Source organism: Chelonia mydas, chromosome 3 (genome assembly GCF_015237465.2).
Source record: "Chelonia mydas isolate rCheMyd1 chromosome 3, rCheMyd1.pri.v2, whole genome shotgun sequence".
In the NCBI taxonomy this organism is placed as follows: Eukaryota; Metazoa; Chordata; order Testudines; family Cheloniidae; genus Chelonia; species Chelonia mydas.
In genome coordinates, this window is record NC_057851.1 from 48,628,280 (window position 1) to 48,649,912 (window position 21,633).

The window sequence follows — 21,633 nt, forward strand, 5'->3', positions numbered from 1 at the left end:
AACTGAATGATACTCAGGTTCCTGTGTTTGATTGTGACTGCAAAACCCATCCCCTGCTGTAGAATTGTGCACCAGAATCTAAGATTTCATTTTAAAAAAATGTTTCTGGTCTATATGATTGTGAAGAAAATGTTCCAGCTCAGAATTGGTGTAGGCCAATTAAGTGCTGTTTGGCTGAGTTTGCAGCCACAATGAAACCTTGGAGAAGTGTGAGAAGCCCTTGTTCTGCACAATGGGATGCTTACTCTGAAACTCAATGATGATTTAAATTTCAAGATTAAATATTTCAGTTTTTATTGTTTGTATTGTAGTAGTGCCTTGGAGTCCCAGTCATGGGCCGAGACCCAATTGTGCAAGGCACTGTACAAACAAAAAAAGTTCTCCGCCCCAAAGAATTAATGTACTTATCTAAAACTACTTCCTGTGCCTCTCCAATAACCAGGGATACTGTACTGATATAATTTTCTGAGGCTGCCACAGAATTTCTGATCTGCTACACTGGAGGCCTTGCTGGAAAATTTAGACTTAACTTGTTCTGCCATACACCAGAGAAACTAGGGGCTTTTGTTATAGTAGCAAATTACCTGTGCTAACAAGCTGACAGGTGTTTTTGTAATTAGGAGTGGTACTGCCTCTATAAGGGTTGGTAAAGAAATAAGTAGATATAGTGAGAAAATGGAAATTTTTATTACTTCTAGAAGTCCCGGCCCCATTGTGCTAGGTACTGTGCAGATGTAACTGGAAACACCTTAATTGTAAAGCCCTCATGTGTAAAGCTTTTCAGTCTTGCCATTATAGTTGCATTAAAAGTCTCATGCACTGGGCAAAAGAATTATCTTAGAGCAAATATAATGATTCATTCTCTTTAAAAATAGAGCTTATTGAGTTCTTTGACTCAGTAGGAAGGGCAAGGCAAGTTATCCTATTCTTGAAATATGTTCCTGGTGGAGCAATAGTAGTTGTCTACCATATGGAATGTGTTTCAGAACATGCTGATGGTTCTGTCCCTTTTGACTCTGTGATGGAACCTGTTGCAAAATTCATCAAGTGATCTTTAACAGAATTGTTTGGCAGATAGATATTTGTTCTGTAGATAATATATGAAATCCGTTAACCAGATTGGGACTATGTGATTAAGAATGAAACAATAGAAAAATGCTACATCTCTTAGTTTGTCCTCTGTCTATTTATATAGATAAACACACACATATACTCTGTGGAAAGGGGTAGCAAAATTTTCTTTAGCTATTGAAAACTTAAAATAGCATGTCCTGAAATGTGTGGAGAGGGACTTGCTTGTAATTTATTTTGATACATGGATATATGATAAGCAGTCATTGGCACGGCAGGTGAAGATTTGACACGCTGTAGTGGGTATGTATTTCATGAAACTACTTGCCTTTCACAAAAGGGCCTTCCTTAAAATTACCTGTGAGCTGGAATTTTTTGTCCTATTTCAGTATTTCATATTCCAAGCATTCACTTCCATATCACTTCTAATGTAGTGTAAATATATATATTATTACTGTTTTCTAGACAATTGAAATGATTGAGAAAGAGCAGAGGGAAGTCGAAAGGCGACCAATAACAAAAATTACTCATAAAGGAGAAATAGAAATTGAGAGTGATGCTCCAATAAAAGAACAAGAAGTAGCTATGGAAATTCAGGTAAATAAGTGGGACTTTATTTTAATTCTAAGGGAAGGCTGATTTTGTTTTTAAAAAAAAAAAGGGAAAAAAAAGCAATATTTAATTATCGTGCATAAATAATACAAATGGTTTATATATCATTTTATTTTAAAAGTATAATAAAAATAAATAACTAAATTAAATATTGTTCTTTATACACAGAGGGTTTTAGTAGTGGTTTAACTCCTAAATTTTAAGGGCTTTTTGTTGTGTTCTTTATCTTGTGATCTCTGGCAACAGTCAGGTTTTAAATTGTACCTTAATTTATTACTGTGGCGAAATCATGAAGTTTGATATCCTCGCTTTTCTTAAAGCTTTTGAAATGCTTGTGGTATGTGTGCACGTGTGTGGTGGTTTTTTTAAAAATAATAATAAACTGTAACCAAAGCAAACGTCTCACTTGAGAAGAAGAAAGTGTTGAAAGTTTCCAAGTGGTTGACTCTGAGGTAATTGAAATAATATTACAATTAAGAATTTCTGATGGAGCATAAATGTTGTTGTTGTCTTCTATTAACGGAAATTGATTGCTTGACCTTTTATAGGAACCTACTATGGTAAAGCTGGTAGAAAAGACAGAAGAGATTGAAAAAGATAAAGAAGTAGATGAATCTTCATTTCCAGACACAACAAGTCAACACAAAAATCATCTCTTTGATCTTAACTGTAAAATCTGCATAGGTAATTATAGTAAAAGCATATTAAAATTAACGCTTACCACATAAGTAATGCTTTCCAAGCATAGATCTTAAAAGTAAAAAAAAAAAAAAAAAGGATAAACCTCATTATCCCCCCAATTTGCAGATAAGGAAGGAGCATCCTCTTACTTTTCTAGTAAACTTTAAAGAGACAGAGCTGTTAATGCTGCTTTTGTGTCTGTGCTGCTCCTATGCTGTTCATGGAGCACTGGTGTTAGCTACACCAGCATAGTTTGCTGATTCAGCAGACCTTGATGTTGCTCATAAAGAAAGATCACAGGCTTGGCTTGGCAACGAAGGCTTGGCCAGGTTTATTGTCAGCAAAACACACTATTAGCACCCTGTCCAGCAGGTCACAGGGACACTTAACACGTGTGCCCTTGGCAAGGTAACGTCACAGTCAACCTAGTGTTGTCTGCTACACTGGTACAAAGCTGCTCCTCCTCATATGATTTCTCCTTTTCTACATTGATGCAAACAAATTATCTATTACATTCCATATGTTACTAGTGACCATCCTTGTATTTGTACACTATAGTTTGAACAAAACATCCGCATCAATTATCCTGTCATTCCCTCCTTATTTTATGAGGAGTCTGTGTGTTCCTTTACCATCCTTGCAGGTCAGGAATGTGCTTACTTGGTTAGCTGGTATTCTGTCAAGTCCTGCACTAGTTCACCTCCTGACTTCGGTTAGTCATGGTGCAGCAAGGCCTACAGACAGTATGAAAGTTGATAGGGCGGCATGGTCAATGAAGGAGCTCCCACAGGAACTGTGCCTGTCTCATTGCTGCTCTAGCTTTTCTTTAGCTCATCCAGCTTTGATAGTGTTTGGTATCTATTCCATATTTTCAGATAAAGACCAATTCTTCATTAGTAGAAAATAATTTTTTTAATTCACTTTCTCAAGGTCGAATGGCACCACCTACTGATGACCTTTCTGCAAAAAATGTGAAAGTGTCTGTAGGAGTTGCACGTAAACAATCAGACAATGAAGCAGAAAACATAGCAGATGCACTTTCTGCAACGTCAAATATTTTAGCCTCAGAATTATTAGAAGATGATAAACAAGAATTGTCAAAGCCAGCATTCTCATCTATCCCAAGGTAACAATAAACTTCTTGTGATATCCATATTAAAAAAAACCTTATGATTGTTCTGTCAAGCTAAGATTAATGTAAGTAATATGATAAGTAAAAACATGAAATATGATGAATTATAAATAGAGAATGCTGTGTGACTAGTGGGGCGCACTCACCTCTCACAAGCACCCCTTAGTCAAGTGTGTGGGGGCCTTTACTTTCTCTCCCTGTGGCCCTCCTTGGGCTTAGGTCTTTAATTAGTCCTGTAGTCAATGATCTCAGCTCTGGTATTGAGCCATACTGCGGGGCTTCCCCTGGGAGGCAATGTCCTCACCCTATCTGGGCGGTTCAGGCCCCAGCTCTTCAGCTGGGCCACTAAAGAGTTTCCAGTTTCCCTTTTGGGGTGCCTCAAAATCCAGGCCACTTCCCCCAGTGGCTAGTGGGAGTGGGGGAGGTCCAAGATCAGGCACCCTGTAGATAGCAGCCATCTGCTATGTCCCTTTAAGCTGTGCCACTGCTCTAATTCCCCGGGCCACTTCCCTGCAGCCCCGCACCTTCTGCATCGTTACTTCAGGGCTTTGTCCTGATGGAGTCTCAGCCACCAGCCCAGAGCTCTTTCTTGTTCTCCCTGGCTTCTGCCAGCACTGTCCTGTCCAAGGTCCTGTAGCTCCCTCAAGCAGCCACACACTATTCATGCCCATCCAGCTCCAGCAGGGAACTGAACTCACTCTGGCCCTGCAGCTCTTCTTATATGAGCCTGCTGGACCCTGATTGGCTGCTCCCTGCAGCCCCTTTCTGATTTTCCGTGTCTCACATAGCCACTCTAGGCAGCTTGGAGGACCCTGTCCACTGCCCTTCTCTGGGGTGGGGTGTGGCAGGGCCAGGAGGCCTCTAGCAGGGGGCCTCAGAGGGTCTGGTATACCCCGTCACAGTGATCAAACTGTTTAACTGCTTTTTTAAGTAACTGGCTTTTTGTACCTCTTCTAGTGTAAAGTGGCATTACTTTGACAGACCAATTGCAGTTATAAAATATTTCAAAATAATAGGAAAAATGCAATTTTCCAAAAGTGGTATTTGTTTCTTTAAGAATTTTCAATTAAATCTCCCCCTCCAGCCGTCAAAGAATCTAAACTTCAGTTTGCCATATTCTTTATCTTTATTCATTAAATTGATCCACCATACATTTTCTGATAATGGATGCGAAACGTGCCTATAAATGACATGGCAAAGTGTAAAGATGAAGCTCTTTGTTAAAGATTGCATTGGTTTTGATATATAAAGCTAAATATTGCTGGTTTCTACTTTTGATGTATAAAGCTAAATACGGGAATTCTAGCTGTCCTGGAGACAGTTCCTCCCCTCTCCTGCCCCCCCCGCCCCCTATCATGTCTGTCTCTCTCTCTCTCCTGACAGTAGTGATCAGCTGGGGACTCTCTTGTTGAAAGTCCCTAATTGAGAGGATCTGGGGGTGCCCATTGACCCTAGGATTCATATAAACCTCTCCTAATCAAATAAAGCCTAAGTGTGTTGATATTTTTGAGTGCATTCATTCAGGGCCTAATTTTCAGAAATGCTGACTCTCTGAAGCTCTAGTTGATGTTAAGGGGTTTTGAGGACGCTCAGCACCTTTGACAAGCAGGCCCTCAGGATTTTGTTTGATTGAGATTAGTTTGTGGGATTTGAGATTCTATTGTTTACAGATTTCTTCATCGTTAGCATTGTCTGATTAGTTTACTTTAACTTTATGTGGCTGTTTATAATTCATGCATTTGTGCATAGTTGAGGTTGTACATTTTTTGTTAGGCATGGACTATCTGTAAAACATGATATGCTCTTTCGTATAAATAAAACATTGCATAGATTGCAGTGATTACAAACCTTAACTCCATCCTTACATTTTCTCATTGGAAAATAATGCATTGTACAGTTCACCAGTGCAGGGATGCCTAAAAGACATGTATGTTGATGTTGCTGAGGTTGGAATTAAGATTGTGTTCTAGTGCAGTGGTGTGAATTGTGTTACTGTACGTGTTGGGCATGCATATAATTTAATGGGGGTGGAGTTGGTCAGCAAAAGTGATGAAAGTGATGTGTAGGTAGGAGAACTACAAGAGGACAGAGTCATGGAAGCTAAGGAAGGACAAGATTTCAAGAAAAAGAATATGGTCAGCTGCATCAAAAGTGGCTGACCAGGTCAAGGAGAATGAGGATGGAGTACTGGTTCTGAAATTTGGATATGAAGAGGTCATTAATAGACTTTGGTGAGAGTGGAAATCAAAGTATAGAGGATCTGGGATGAAATTGGAGGAGGAGAACTTCAGACCATGATTGTAATTAGCACATTCAGTGAACTTAGAGATAGAAGGGAGAGGGTACAGTAGTTAGGCAAATGAGGTCAAGGGTGGGCTTTTTTTAAGATGGGAGAGACTGAAGCAGGTTAGTCTTGTGAGGGGAAGGAGCCAGAGGAGAGTGACCGTTTAAGGAGAATAGAAGGGATGAGAGAGGTGGTGAGAGAGATCAGGAGATGGGTTGGTCATTGGGGCAAGTGGAGTGGTTAGAGGAGGAGAGCAAGGAAACTTGCAGCTAAGGAGTTGATGGGTTATAAATGTGGAATTTGAAGTCACTGGGGATCAGTGTAGGAAATTGTGTGGAGAGAAGGCGAGAGCCAGGAGTTGAAATCAGAATGGAAGGCTGAACAGGAGGATTTGGGCTGATACGAGTTGACAGCAACATGGAGGAGGAGAGGAGAGGAGTCAATGCTCTTCAAAAGATGAGGCCATGAGAAGTGACAGGAGGGGGTGGCGTTGGAAGTGACAGGCCTGGGAGAGGAGAAGCTAAATGCCCCCACCACCGTCAGATTCAGGGAGGAGAATGTGAGACGATAGGCTTCTGTGAGAGAGGGCAGCTGCAAAGGTAGAGTCAGATGAAGGGATCAAGGTCTCTTTGAGCCAGAAGTGGAAGGGAGCAATATATTAATAGATGGTTTTGATTGTGGATGGCTCTGATCTTTTTAAAGATGGAGCGGGCGCCCCAGAGAAAGTGAGAGAGGGAGAGTGGGGAACAAAGGGGATGTGTGTGAGGTTAGGAATGGTGACATGAGAGGGGTGGGGCTGGTTGTGGGATGCGGAGGTGGTGGGAATAAAGAGAGGCTGGAAGTTGAGCAAATGTCACCAGAAATAAAGAGGAGGGTGTGGATGTGGGATCTTTGTGTGTGTTGGGGTGGAGATTGGGATGGAGAAGGAGAAGAGCAAGTAGAGCCGATGAAAACTGTAGAGGGGAGAGGATACCAGGATGGGGACATGGAGTCAGTGGAGAGAAGGGAGGGGAGGACAGATGTTGTGATGCAGAAGAGGGGTGTGGTGTTAACAATAGGGAGTGGCAGATGGACAAGGTTTAAAAAAATAAGTTTGAAAAACCTGTGAAGGTACGCTTGTAGCTCTCTCTGCAAAATATCTTTTCAATCTGGAGAAATTGAGTAGCCTTAGAAGAGAGACTGGCAAAATAATGTACTATGTTACTTGACAGCCCTTCATGTAATTTTTAGAAACTGTGCTGGAAGCTCAGATATCTGGCTGTCTGCCCCTTTCCCTTATGATCAACTACACAAGTCCCTCAACAAAATAACTAACCGAAAATGCAATACCCCGCAATATACTTAATGACCCTTCTAACCCTATGATTCTAATGATGCTCCAGAACTTACTTCAATATAGTTACTTTTAGTGAGGTGGATTTCAAGTGTTGCACAAATTTTCCTGATCACATATATTTATAAGTCTAATCATTATTTTTTTTTTAACCCCTGTTTTCTTTAGATCAGAGACGCCTGGTACTGTTGAAAGTGAAACTCTATTTCTGGCTCGACTGAACTTCATCTGGAAAGGTTTTATCAATATGCCTTCTGTAGCAAAGTTTGTTATCAAGGCCTACCCAGTCTCTGGCTCTTTTGAGTATTTAACTGAGGTACTGTATGTTTGTTCAAATATTTATATTTACCATGAAGAATGAAAATTTAATCTATTTATTCATGTGCTTTGTCACTTATTTGGGATCAAATAAAGAGATCACAGTTGTACTGAGCTGAAAAGTGAAGTATGATCATTATGTTAAATACTGTACTAGCAGGTTGACTTAGATTAGTATTTATTTATTTAACAGTAAGTATACTTAAGCTTGCCTCAAAGGATCCCATGGTTTACCAAGATGTAAGCTTTTTTTGGAGTGTTTCAGGGCACTCCTCTCCTATTTTGTGTTTCTTGAAATACGTTTCCAAATACAGGGGTAGTCATAAAACCAACCAAAGCAAGTGAACCCAAATAATCAGAGGATTGAGGAATCAACTAGACATGTTTGCTAACCATACATTTGTTTTTCCTTAAATTTTAAACTTATGTGAACTGTCTATTAAAATGATTGCCATACGAATCTCAGCAATAACACTTCCGGGGCTGCTCTTGAGAAGATTAAACTATCCTTACCTTGCATTGTTGCCCTTTCTTCTTCTCCATAACGTTCATCACTCTCTCTGTAGAGTGCAGGAGAGAGGCAAGACAAAACTGCAAAAAGAAAAGGAGTACTTGTGACACCTTAGAGACTAACAAATTTATTTGAGCATAAGCTTTCGTGAGCTACAGCTCACTTCATCGGATGCATGCAGTGGAAAATACAGTGGGGAGATTTTATATACACAGAGAATATGAAACAATGGGTGTTACCATACACACTGTAATGAGAGTGATCAGATAAGATGAGCTATTACCAGCAGGAGAGGAAAAAAAAAAACCTTTTGTAGTGATGATCAAGGTGGGCCATTTCCAGCAGCTGACAAGACCGTCTGAGGAAGAGTTTCGAGGGGGCGGGAATAAACATGGGGAAATAGTTTTACTTTGTGTAAGGACACATCCACTCCCAGTCTTTATTCAAGCCTAAATTAATGGTGTCCAGTTTGCAAATTAATTCCAATTCAGTGGTCTCTCGTTGGAGTCTGTTTTTGAAGTTTTTTTGTTGAAGAATTGCCACTTTTAGGTCTCTAATTGAGTGACCAGAGAGATTGAAGTGTTCTCTGACTGGTTTTTGAATGTTATAATTCTTGACATCTGATTTGTGTCCATTTATTCTTTTAAGTAGAGACTGTCCAGTTTGGCCAATGTACATGGCAGAGGGGCATTGCTGGCACATGATGGCATATATCACATTGGTAGATGTGCAGGTGAATGAGCCTCTGATAGTGTGGCTGATGTGATTAGGCCCTTTGATGGTGTCCCCTGAATAGATATGTGGACACAGTTGGCAACAGGCTTTGTTGCAAGGATAGGTTCCTGGGTTAGTGTTTTTGTTGTGTGGTGTGTGGTTGCTGGTGAGTATTTGCTTCAGGTTGGGGGTTGGAGCAAATGCGGTTGTATCTTAGAGCTTGGCTGTAGATAGTGGATCGTGTGGTGTGGTCTGGAAGAAAGCTGGAGGCATGTAGGTAAGTATAGCGGTCAGTAGGTTTCCGGTGTAAGGTGGTGGTTATGTGACCATCACTTATTAGCGCTGTAGTGTCCAGGAAGTGGATCTCTTGTGTGGACTGGTCCAGGCTGAGGTTGATCATCCCACCAATGGACACAAATCAGACGTCAAGAATTATAACATTCAAAAACCGGTCGGAGAACACTTCAATCTCTCTGGTCACTCGATTAGAGACCTAAAAGTGGCAATTCTTCAACAAAAAAACGTCAAAAACAGACTCCAACGAGAGACCACTGAATTGGAATTAATTTGCAAACTGGACACCATTAATTTAGGCTTGAATAAAGACTGTGTCCTTACACAAAGTAAAACTATTTCCCCATGTTTATTCCTGCCCCCCCGAAACTCTTCCTCAGACGTTCTTGTCAACTGCTGGAAATGGCCCACCTTGATCATCACTACAAAAGGTTTTTTTTTTTTTTTCCTCTCCTGCTGGTAATAGCTCACCTTACCTGATCACTCTCGTTAGTGTGTATGGTAACACCCATTGTTTCATGTTCTCTGTGTATATAAAATTTCCCCACTGTATTTTCCAGTGCATGCATCGGATGAAGTGAGCTGTAGCTATTTGTACTGTGGTATTTGTTTTTATAATGTTAATCATGATATGCTGCATGTGTATATATTTCACTGTAAAATTGATAACAGCTTTACAAGGTCAACAATATTTTTGGTATGAATGTGGTAAAACAGATTTTCTTCACTGCTGGTTGCCTTCCCCACCACAGTGCTGAACTTTTGTATATAAGATTATAAAAAGCTTACATTCTATGTAAAAACTGTGTGTGATTATATAATTAAGACTGTAGCACCAGCACATAGTACTGCTGCACATGCACTTAGTAGTAGCATGAAGAGTAAGCATGCAACTTTAACCTTAGCATTTCCTGACTTGAGTGCTTATTTTTGCAATCTTAATGTATGGGTTTTTGTCACTTTTTGCATTGGTGATAAATAGTGACATACATTAGATCTGCAACTATAATAAAACATTAATTACAGAATCCAATCTCCAGATGATGTAACTAACATCAATCCATGGTACAAGGTAGTCACTTGTCACTATAAACACAGATAAAAGTGTTATTTATCTAATAAGTAGGGCTGTCAAGGGATTACAAAAACTGTAGAATTATGTACAAAAACTGCATTCAAAAACTAAAACAATGTAAAATTTTAGAGCCTGCAAGTTCACTCAGTCCTACTTCTTGTTCAGCTAATCGCTCAGACAAACAAGGTTGTTTACATTTTTAGGAGATAATGCTGCCTGCTTCTTGTTTACAATGTCACCTGAAACTGAGAACAGGCGTTCTCATGGCACTGTTGTAGCCAGCGTCGCAAGATATTTACTGCCAGATGTGCTGAAGATTCATATGTCTCTTCATGCTTCAACCACCATTTCAGGGAACAGGCGTCCATGCTGATGACAGGCTCTGCTCAATAACAATCCAAAGCAGTGCGGACCGACGCATGTTCATTTTCATTGTCTGAGTCAGATGCCACCAGCAGAAGGTTGATTTTCTTTTTTGGTGGTTCAGGTTCTGTAGTTTCTGCATCGGAGTGTTGCTCTTGAGACTTCTGAAAGCATGCTCCACGCTTCGTCCCTCTCATATTTTGAAAGGCACTTCAGATTCTTAAACCTTGAGTCGAGTGCTGTAGCTATCTTTAGAAATCTCACATTGGTACCTTCTTTGTGTTTTGTCAAATCTGTAGTGAAATTGTTCTTAGAATGAACAACATGTTCTGGGTCATCATTTGAGACTGCTTATAACATGCAATATATGGCAGAATGCGGGTAAAACAGCAGGGGACATACAATTCTCCCCCCAGGAGTTCAGTTACAAATTTAATGAATGCATTATTTTTTTAACGAGCGTCATCAGCATGGAAGCATGTCCTTTGGAATGGTGGCCAAAGCATGAAGGGGCATACAAATGTTTAGCATATCTGGCATGTAAATACTTTGCAATGCTGGCTACAAAAGTGCCATGCAAATGCCTGTTCTCACTTTTCTGGTGACATTGTAAATAAGAAGAGGACAGCATTATCACCTGTAAATGTAAACAAGCTTGTTTGTCTTAGCAATTGGCTGAACAAGAAGTAGTACTGAGCGGACTTGTAGGCTTTGAAGTTTTACATTGTTTTGTTTTTGAGTGCAGTTACGTAACAAAAAAAAATTCCATCTGTAAGTTGCACTTTTATGACAGAGATTGCACTACAGTACTTGTATGAGGTGAATTGAAAAATATTTTCTTTTGTTTCATTTTTACAGTGCAAATATTTATGATCAAAAATAATATACACTTTGATTTGAATTACAACACAATACAATATATATGAAAATGTAGAAAAACATCCAAAATATTTAATAAATTTTAATTGGTAGTCTATTATTTAACAGTGTGATTAAAACTGTAATTAATTTTTTCGAGTTAATCGCATGAGTTAACTGCAGTTAATCCACAGCCTTGTTGAAAATCTTTTATTTATACCTGTTAGTGATGTATAATTACAGGTGTAGAAGTGTGCAAGAGGTACTGTGCATTCTGTTACACATTATTGGTTTTATATTGAAAAACCCAACTCCATAGTTTAATCCAAACTAGTTTGTTTCCCTGAAGTGGCATAACTTCTGATGATAAACTAAATCATATGTAATATAAGCGTTGAGGAATTAAGTTCCTTTATTATTTTGAAATCTATTTCAGTAGCTACAGTGGGTTCAAATTGTATATCTGCTTTTTTGACAGGACTTGCCAGATAGTATCCAAGTAGGTGGCAGGATATCACCTCACACTGTTTGGGACTATGTAGAAAAAATAAAAGCTTCAGGGACCAAGGTAAGGAAGAAACTTATACTTTAAATTAGAAGACTTTAACTGTCTGTCTGCTGCCAATATTGTGTATATATGTTTTCAGACAGTTCTCTTTTGAAAATAGTATGACTTACGTATCAGTTTTTGCTGTGTACATAAGGCTGCTATCCTCTCATTGCCCAAATCCCTCTTGAAGACCCATTTCTACTGTGATGCTTAAATGTAAATAATCCAATTTGAGGGTAGTTGATATTTTTGTTGGGACCTGGGTTTTGGAGTTGATAGCATATTTTATCCCTCCTTCCTACTGTTCGTTTGTGGCTTGTCACTCCTCTCTTCCCCTCTCTCCAGTTTTCACCCAGCTGAAGTCAATACAGACATTAATCAGGCAGTTCTGATTTGCCCTTGTCTGTGAGAAGAGACAAGTAGTTCCTCCCTCTCCTTCCCCTTCACCATACCTGGTGTTAGGGTTCTTGCCTTTCCACTGTAGCAACTAATGATATATCTTAAACACCAAAAGCGGTGCAGAATACAGATTCCTTAGGAGTGTTGGTAGAATAAAATTTGAAATGTTCCAAATTTGGCATGCCTTCTGAAAAAGCTGGTATACAAGAATCTGCAGGCAGAGAAAATATTTTAATTTTTTGTCATGTATAGTCATTTTTTTTTTTTTCTGGAAGCTTCTCATTCTGTTTTCTCTTAATGCTTCAGAGAGACTTTCTTCTGCTGTCTCCTACTCTTCTGTCTCTCTATTTTGTCATCTCCTCCTTTTTCTAGTCAGTTATTTCCCCTTTTCTGTGGATTGTATACTTACTTGAAGACCAATCTCTATTAAAATTTACTTTAAAAAACACAATTTGTAAATACTTCGCACTACCTTTTTTCCTTTTTTAAACAGGAAATTTGTGTAGTTCGCTTCACCCCGGTAACTGAAGAGGATCAGATTTCCTATGCTTTGCTGTTTGCATACTTCAGCAGCAGGAAGCGTTATGGTGTAGCTGCCAATAACATGAAGCAAGTGAAGGATTTGTATCTTATCCCTTTAGGTGCCTCAGACAAAATTCCACATCATCTTGTACCTTTTGATGGACCTGGTAAGTACAATACACAGCTTGGAAATTTACATATAGTGGCACCTCGCCTATGAGTGAAATACAAAATGTACCTGAAAATTAAAGTTTAACGTTTAACATCAGTGTTTTTGAGCAAACTGAGTATTGCACATCCTATTCAAATAAGACATTATTGATTGTCCTGGTGTTATGAGACTCTTCTGTAACAGATTGGAAACCAGTTTCCATCCCAAACAATTATTTGGATTTATGTGTTTTAAATATTTAATCCAAAAAAGTCTTCTGATTAATGTTTAACCCACACTGCCATGTGGCAGGGGATAGAGGGAAAGGTGAGAGAAAGTCTGATATTTAGTACAGCTCAGTGAATAGAGTGGTGCAGGTGACTTCTGAAAGAGGTTTATTCACATTCACTCTGAGCCCCATGTTTGTGTTACATTTTAATATATAATTTTTAGAGCACCCAAAATGTACTTGGTATGTAACGTACTAATGACAAGACAGTCATTGCCCTCAAAACCTTACGAACTAAAAAGATAAGGGAAGATTAAAAATAGATTGGATAGAGAAGGGTTTTACAAATGCAAGATCTTGAAATTACTTAGTTTTTTCACACGCTCTCTTTGGTTCTTAAAATTTTAATTTTATTCACAAATATTTGGGAGTGACTTTTTTCTCTTTCTGGTTGATATGTGAGGCAGAAATACAGAGGAGTGAGGAAAGTGGGAGTTGGTGGCGTTTCAGAGAGTACCCGAGACAGGACGATGAGAATTAGAGGAAGTTAAACCTGAATGGTAGGAAAGGTCAAAGGGATTGAATGCGTAGATGAGAGAGAGAGAGAGAGAAAGGATGAAGACAAGGAACTGGAGGCCAGAAGCAGTATGCATAGTGTACGTTGTGACCTGCACACAAAAGTTGCTCCAGAATAACTAAACATAGTTTTTAATTACTTAAATAAACTGGTGGAAACCTCTGTATGGACAATCTTAAATCAGTTTACTCCAGGCCTATATAGGTTTAGATTAAATTAGCGTGGTTGTGGAGTTTTACGCCAATTTAACTAAGGGCTTTGTCTCCACAAGAACATCCAGGAAAAGTAATCTAAATTAACTTTGGATGTGAATTAGGCTAAACCTAATTAAGACCGCTTAAATTCTGAATGAGTGTGTTAACAGGTTTAATGTGATTTAAGTAATCTTCTTCAAATTAACATATTTTGCCAATTTAGATTTATTTTCGTGGATATTGTCATGTATATAAACCCTAAAATTGAGTCAAAAACCCTTTTTAGTTAAACCAGGGCTAGTTTCTTGTTTAGACAAAGGCTTTAGGTGAGGGAAGTGCAGCTTGAAGTGAACCCCATAATGTGTAGGCATTGTGAAGTCATGTCTCTGGTTCCTTGGTCCTGCTGGAGGCCAGCAGTAGTGAGAGTCTGGGGCAGCTTTTATAGATACTGAGGGTTCTGGATTGTGGGGAAAAAAACTCACCTATATGTGCACTTTTGGTGCCTTCGTCCACTGCAGTGGTGTCTGTTGAAAGCCTTGTTGAAAGTCCCTGGGTAAGGATAAAATGGGTAAAAACCAAGGGTGATGTCAGGGTAGAAGAAGAGGTGGATGAGGCTTTTTAAAAACAAACAAACAAAAAACCCTAACAAAATCATCCAAATTACAGGAGTTGGTGGTGATGCGGGACTTCAGCTATCCAGACATCTTTTGGGAAAATAACACAGCACGGCACAGATTATCCAATAAATTCTTGGAATATATTGGAGATATTTTTATATTTCAGAAGGCGGAGAAAGCTACTAGGGGAGAGGCTGTTCTAGATTTGATTTTGACAAATAGGGAGGAACTGGGTTGACAATTTGAAAGTGGAAGGCATCTTGGATGAAAGTGATCATGAAATGGTAGAATTCATGATCCTAAGGAATGGTAGGAGGGAAAACAGCACAATAAAGACAATGGATTTCAAGAAAGCAGCCTTCAGCAAACTCAGGAAGTTGGTAGGTAAGATCTCATGGGAAGGAGGTCTAAGGGGAAAAACAGTTCAAGAGAGTTGACAGTTGTTCAAAGAGACATTTATTAAGGGCACAAGAGCAAACTATCCCATTGCGTACGAAAGATAGGAAGTATGGCAAGAGACCACTGTGGCTTAACCAGGAGATCTTCAATGATCTGAAGCTCAATAAGAGTCCTACAAAAAGTGGAAACTAGGCTAAATTACAACGGATGAATATAAACAAAACAACACAAGCATGTAGGGACAAAATTAGAGAGGCCAAGGCACAAAATGAGATTAAATTAGCTAGAGACGTAAAGGGTAACATGAAAACATTAGAAGCAAGAGGAAGACCAAGGACAGGGTAGGCTCATTATTCAATGTGGGGGGGAAAACAATAACAGAAAATGTGGAAATGGCAGAAGTGCTAAATGACTTTTTTGTTTGTTTTCACCAAAAAGGCTAGTAGCGATTGGACATCTAATATAGTGAACGCCAGTGAAAATAAGATAGGATCTAAGGCTAAAATAGGGGAAGAACAAGTTAAAAATTACTTAGATAAGTGTCTTCAAGTTGGCAGGGCCTGATGAAATACATCTTAGACTACTCAAGTTGCTGACTGAGGAGATATGAGCCATTAGTGATTATCTTTGAAAATGTGATAGATTCCAGAGGACTGTAAAAGGGAAAATATAGTGCCAATCTATAAAAAGAGAAATAAGGACAACCCGGGAAATTACAGACTATTCAGCTTAACTTCAATACCCGGAAAGGTAATGGAGCAAATAATTAAGCATTGTGCAAACACCTAGAAGATAATAAGGTCATGGGTAACAATCAGCATGGATTTATCAAGAACAAATCGTGTCATACCGACCTAGTAGCTTTCTTTGCTAGGGTAACAAGCCTTGTGGATGGGGGAAAGCGATAGATGTGGTCTATCTTGACTTTAGTAAGGCTTTTGATACAGTCTCGCATGCCCTTCTCGTAAACAAACTAGGGAAATACAACCTAGATGGAACTACTACAAGGTGGGTGCATAGCTGGTTGGAAAACTGTTCCTAGAGAATAATCATCAGTGGTTCACAGTCCAGCTGGAAGGGCATATTGAGTGGGGTCCTGCAGAAATCAGTCCTGGGTTCAGTTCTGTTTAATAGCTTCATCAACTATTTAGATAACGGCAGAGAGAGTATGCGTATAAAGTTTGGGGATGATACCAAGCTAGGAGAGGTTGCAAGTGCTTTGAGGGATAGGATTCAAATTCAAAATGGTCTGGAGAAATGGTCTGAAGTAAATAGGATGAAATTTAGTAAGGACAAATGCAAAGTACTGCACCTAGAAAGGAACAATCAGGTGTGCACACACAAAATGGGAAATGACTGCCTAGGAAGGAGTACTGCAGAAAGTGATCCTGGGGTCATAGTGGATCACAAGCTAATTGAGAGTCAACAGTGTAACACTGTTGCAAAAAAAAGCAAACATAATTCTGGGGAGTATTAGCAGGAGTGTTGTAAGCATGATGTGATAAGTAATTCTTCTGCTCTGCTCTGTGCTGATAAGGCCTCACCGGGAGTATTGTGTCCAGTTCTGGGCACCACATTTTAGGAAAGATATGAACACATTGGAGAAAGTCCAGAGGAGAGCAACAAAAATGATTAAAGATCTAGAAAACATGACCTATGAGGAAAGATTGAAAAAAGTGGGTTTGTTTAGTCTGGAGAAGAGAAGACTGAGTGGGGATATAAATTTTCAAGTACATAAAAGGTTTTTACAAGGAGGAGGGAGAATTTTTTTTTTTTTTTGTTTAACCTCTGAGGATAGGACAAGAAGCAATGGGCTTAAATTGCAGCAAGGGAGGTTTAGGTCGGACATTAGGAAGAACTTGCTAACTATCAAGGTAGTTAAGCACGGGAATAAATTGCCTAGGGAAGTTATGGAATCACAGTCATTGGAGATTTTTAAGAGCAGGTTAGACAAACACCTGTCAGGGATGGTCTAGATCAGTGCTTCTCAAGCTATCTGATGTGGGGGACCAGCAATTTTTTTTTCCAATGTGCACACAGACTGGCAGCCGATGGCTTGCAGACTGGTACTTAGTCCTGCTGTGAGTGCAGGGCACTGAACTAAAAGACCTCTCGAGGTCCATTATAGTCCTACGATTCTCTGTTCCCTTCTGGGGCATTTGGGGAAATGATAGTTGGGTGTAGAATGTTCAGTAGAACAGTGGGCACGCTTCCCTTTAAGGTCTGTTGGTTTCATTTCTTTATTCTGGAAGTTAATATTGTGAATCCCTGCACATACAAAAATCAGAATAAACCTCAATTGAATCATTATTATTTAAGTGAAACTTGAGAAATTCTATGCTAAAAAAAATCACAGTTAGCACTTGTATACATGAATATTAGTTACAGAATGACAAGCTGTATGCTTAGATTTTGCATTCCAAGTCAGGCATTTGAAATTTTTACTTATTTACACAGTAGCAAGGTTTAGCCAACCTAAAAATACATACTGTACTTATATTCTTTATGGTAAGACTTTTTAGTGTAGATCGGTATTTTTAGGTTGAACAACCTTGACATTTGCCCTGTGAAAAATTATGTATTTGTCATGCTATTTTTACATTCAGGTTTTTTCTTAATGAAAACACTGATGCTCCAACCATACCTGCTTTTGCTTGGCCATCTTGATTATGCTGAAGCTCTGGAAAGGGGCGTTTGTGCCACCAAAGGATTACCTCTACTTTAAGTTGGGGGAAAACCCAAGTAACTAGTTAGGTGGCTTTTATATCCCCTTTCTGCTGTAGTGGTGCTGGGTATCTAGCCCAAGATATTTGAGTGTTGTTCATTTTCATTTTAAAAGCATTTCCCTGGGCTAAATTCATTTAAATATGAGGGCAGGAGATTGCCCTTGTTTGTGTTTTGATTGTGGATGGCCATTACCTATATTTAAGCCAGTCCTTCTGGATATCAAGATTACTTATGCTCATTTTAGGATATTTTAAAATGTCCTAAAGTAAACGCTTTGCTACATTTTAATATGGTGCATTGTTCTGCAGAGTTCATGGTAAGCTTGCTTTCTCATTGCCCATATGTTTGACTCAGATCGCTAAAAGGAGACCCCCATTTTTAAGGGAACCTAAGTTTTCCCAAACACACTATCTGATGGGCAGAATTTTCCTCCTATGAGGCAATGGCATGAAAATGAGGTGCACTGCTTGAGCAGCTGTCTGATTGCCTTATGCCTTTGAAACACACAGTACCTTTAGATGCTGGAGAGAGCATGCTGAGAAGCAGTCCTTGCTACGTCTTTGAAGAAGTGTAACTAATTTTTCACACAGAACAGTTCTCTTGGGTGAGGGGAGCTGATGGGGGCCCAAAGAATATTATAGACATACGATAGGTTATTCTTTTATTAAAATGATTGTCTCCAGATAAATGTATTTCATTTATTAATTGCTTTTATGATTTTATGCAGGGATTGAAATACATCGACCAAATCTGTTGTTGGGTTTGATAATTCGCCAAAAAATGAAGAGACAGATTAGTGCTAGCACTAGCCTTGTGGATGAAATTTCTGAAAGTGCCCCGAGTAACTTGCCACCAGAAAAAAAAAGCAAACCGAGCAAACCTGATGTCTCTAGTACTGAAGTAGTAGTAGAAGAGGAGGAGGAAGAAAATGATTTTTTTAATTCCTTCACAACTGTGTTACATAAGCAGAGGAATAAGCCTCAACAATCTAATACAGAAGAAATACCAGCAGTTATTGAACCTGTAGTAGAAAGCATCAAACATGAGCCACCAAAGCCACTGAGATTTCTTCCTGGAGTTCTCGTTGGATGGGAAAATCAGTCTTCTACTCTTGAGCTAGCAAATAAACCACTGCCTGTAGATGATATTCTTCAAAGTCTTTTGGGTACTACAGGACAGATATATGAGCACCATCAGTCAGTGGTGGACCAGTGTGCTAGTCAAGAAATACCTTTATTTGCTGAACAAACAAGCTTAAAAGAAGAAAAAATTAATGTTGCTGAAGTAACTGCTGATGAAGCTATAGAAACTAAGACTAGACTAGATGATTCACAAGAATCCACTGATGTTACAGTAACAGTGGATATGCCAGTTGCAGGGACCTCATGTTCTTCAGGAACTGTAGGAACTCTGATAAGTCTAAGTCTTAAGGGAAAACCACCAGATGTTTCTACAGAAGCATTTTTAGCAAACTTATCTGTTCAATCACAGAGCAAGGAAACTGAGGAGTGTAAAGAAAATGATCCAAAGTGGCAGCTGTATGACACAGAGAATGTTTTGCAAGAAAGCAAAAGGACCACAGATTCTATCTTCTCTTCTTCCTCATCAAATGCAGGTAAAGGAAGTGGTGATAACAATGTTAACATAGGTTCTGCTGAAGGTATGACTTCTAATACTTCCAAATCTCCACAGTTTATTAATCTTAAAAGGGATCCAAGACAAGCAGCTGGACGAAGCCAACAGATTAATGCTTCAGACAATAAGGAGGGGGACACTAACAGAAATGAAGAAAGACAAAATATACAATCAGACATCTCTGGAAGTGAGCAAATGGAGATGGAGAATAAACAGTCAGGAGAAAAGAGCTTAAACGTGTATCAGAGTGGTGGTCAGACATCTGAGATGCAGTGTACCTCAGCTCCAACTAAAACAGATAATGTGTGTGCTTCACAAATGGAAGAAACAAAACACTTGCAGGAAGATACACCAATGAAAAATATTGAAACAGTGCACTCATTTAGAAGAGGACCAGCAACAACCTCATCTCATTTTGAAAAAGAAAATTCTTCTCATTCTGAATTCACTTCCAAAGTCCCCAGCCCAGTTATGAGTGGAAATTTCTCACCAGTTAGACCTCAGCAGCACAATTTTCAGCATCTTAAATCTAATCTACCTGGATTTCAGTTTCAAACACTTTCACCTCCTAACTTCCCCCCACAGAACAGCCCCATGTTTGGATTTCCTCCTCATCTACCACCTCCACTTCTTCCTCCTCCAGGTTTTGGTTTCGCTCAAAATCCTATGATGCCCTGGCCACCTGTTGTTCATTTGTCAGGTCAGCCACCGCATTATGTTGGACCCATTGTTCAAGGGCCATCGCTGGCTCATAAACAATCAAGATTTCCAGGGCCAGAAAACTTTTATCAGAGTAAAGACAGTAAGAGACCAGAAAGACGCCATAGTGACCCTTGGGGCAGACAAGAACAACATTTAGAGAGAGGGTTCAGTAGGGGAAAAAGCGATCAGCATAGACAAAGGTTTTATAGTGAATCCCATCACCAAAAGAAAGACAGACATGAAAAAGAGTGGAACAGTGAAAAATACTGGGAACAGGATTCTGAAAGGAATAGACGGAAAGACCGAAACCAGGAAAAAGAGAGAGAGAAAAAAAGCAGAGAGGAAGGACATAGAGACAAAGAGAGGTTACGACTTTCACACAGTGATAGGGGATCTGATGGAAAATCCTCTAGGGAGAGTAGAAATCCAGAAAAAAAGATAGATAAACCTAAAAGTGAAGAACAGTCTCATGAAAAGGATAAAGAGAGGGAGAAAAGTAGGGAGAGACATAGAGAACGAGAAAGTGAAAAGAACAGAGACAGACATCACAAAGACAGGGACCACAATGACAGAGCTAAAAGCAAAAGGTAAAAAGAGCAGGCAATCTTTCAAAATCCTATTTAAATAACTGTTAGTTGTGTCCTAAAGTTTTGTAAAAATGCCTGCTAGGATTGTGCCATCTTTTTTTATTCATTGTTGGTGTTTTGCAAAAACAAGTCTGTGTTTTGGTACAAAGCTGTGTACCAATACTCATCTTCTTTTACATTATACCAACTAACCCTAGAAATAGGAATTTAATATTTTTCAGAATTTTACATTGCTGTATATTCAAAATTTTAAAGATTTCTTTTATTAATATGCAATAAAGGCTTAGAAATTTCTTAGTTGATGAAGTTGGCTTTAGTCAAGTATGCATTATAGTTGCTGCCTTTGGTAATTTGTGCTCTCTTCTGTTTTAAGATGCTCCAGTAAATTTTAAAAATGAATTTCACATAATAGCCTTGTTTTTAAATTGCACTGTTTTTGAGGACTGTAGCAGAGTCTTAGTATCCCTCATACATTACAACACAAAATACAACATATGTTGAGTGGTGTGAAGTTTTTTTATTGATTCAATAATACAATAAAAGAATTCAGCAGTATTTCCAGTAGTTATCAAGTATTTCCCAAGCATCCGAAGCAGTTTGTGACCAGAAATTAGAAGGCTGAGCTGTCCAAATGTTATTGCTTTAAACTGCACTTGTTTTAATAAGAAAAAAATTTAAACTATATTCTTTAAACTATGATTTACTAGTCAGTTAATTTTCCCATAATTTTTCATGCTTCAAAAACTTGAATACCTAAGCTTGTACATTATCTTGTGTTTTGCTATCCTTTTTACTGTAAAATGTAAATATTTTAAGGGATATTTTGATTCTAAAAATGATAAAACTTTCTCACATACTTTGTGTGTTTGATTTCATAGGTATGAAGCAGTAGACTAAACCAGTATAACAAACAAGATGTAGAATGACTCTTGTAGCTTTGCTTTACACTTCATGACTAGTGATTTTTTTTGGGAGGGGGAGAATCATGTCAGGGCTTTTAATAAACAGAGCAGTTCAGATTTTATGGTGACTGGCATCCACGGACACTTTTTTTAAAACCAAAATATTACTGTCTCTTATACTTTCTAAAAAAAAAAA

General features: G+C 38.8%; 1 protein-coding gene across 6 annotated transcripts in view; it reads left to right on the plus strand.

Moving 5' to 3' along the window:
- PHF3 (PHD finger protein 3) overlaps nucleotides 1–21,391 on the plus strand; it is a 79,061-nt gene extending 57,670 nt beyond the window's left edge. For 5 of the 6 annotated variants that reach the window (XM_037894272.2, XM_037894271.2, XM_037894273.2 and 2 more), the window contains 7 exons: nucleotides 1,537–1,668; nucleotides 2,232–2,367; nucleotides 3,295–3,490; nucleotides 7,282–7,429; nucleotides 11,725–11,814; nucleotides 12,689–12,884; nucleotides 18,339–21,391. In XM_037894272.2, coding sequence (XP_037750200.1) covers nucleotides 1,537–1,668; nucleotides 2,232–2,367; nucleotides 3,295–3,490; nucleotides 7,282–7,429; nucleotides 11,725–11,814; nucleotides 12,689–12,884; nucleotides 18,339–20,539 — 3,099 coding nt within the window. In that variant the 3' untranslated portion in view covers nucleotides 20,540–21,391. The remainder of the gene's footprint in view (nucleotides 1–1,536; nucleotides 1,669–2,231; nucleotides 2,368–3,294; nucleotides 3,491–7,281; nucleotides 7,430–11,724; nucleotides 11,815–12,688; nucleotides 12,885–18,338) is intronic. The other variant, XM_037894274.2, reaches the window with a different exon arrangement.
- Nucleotides 21,392–21,633: the final 242 nt, after the last annotated feature.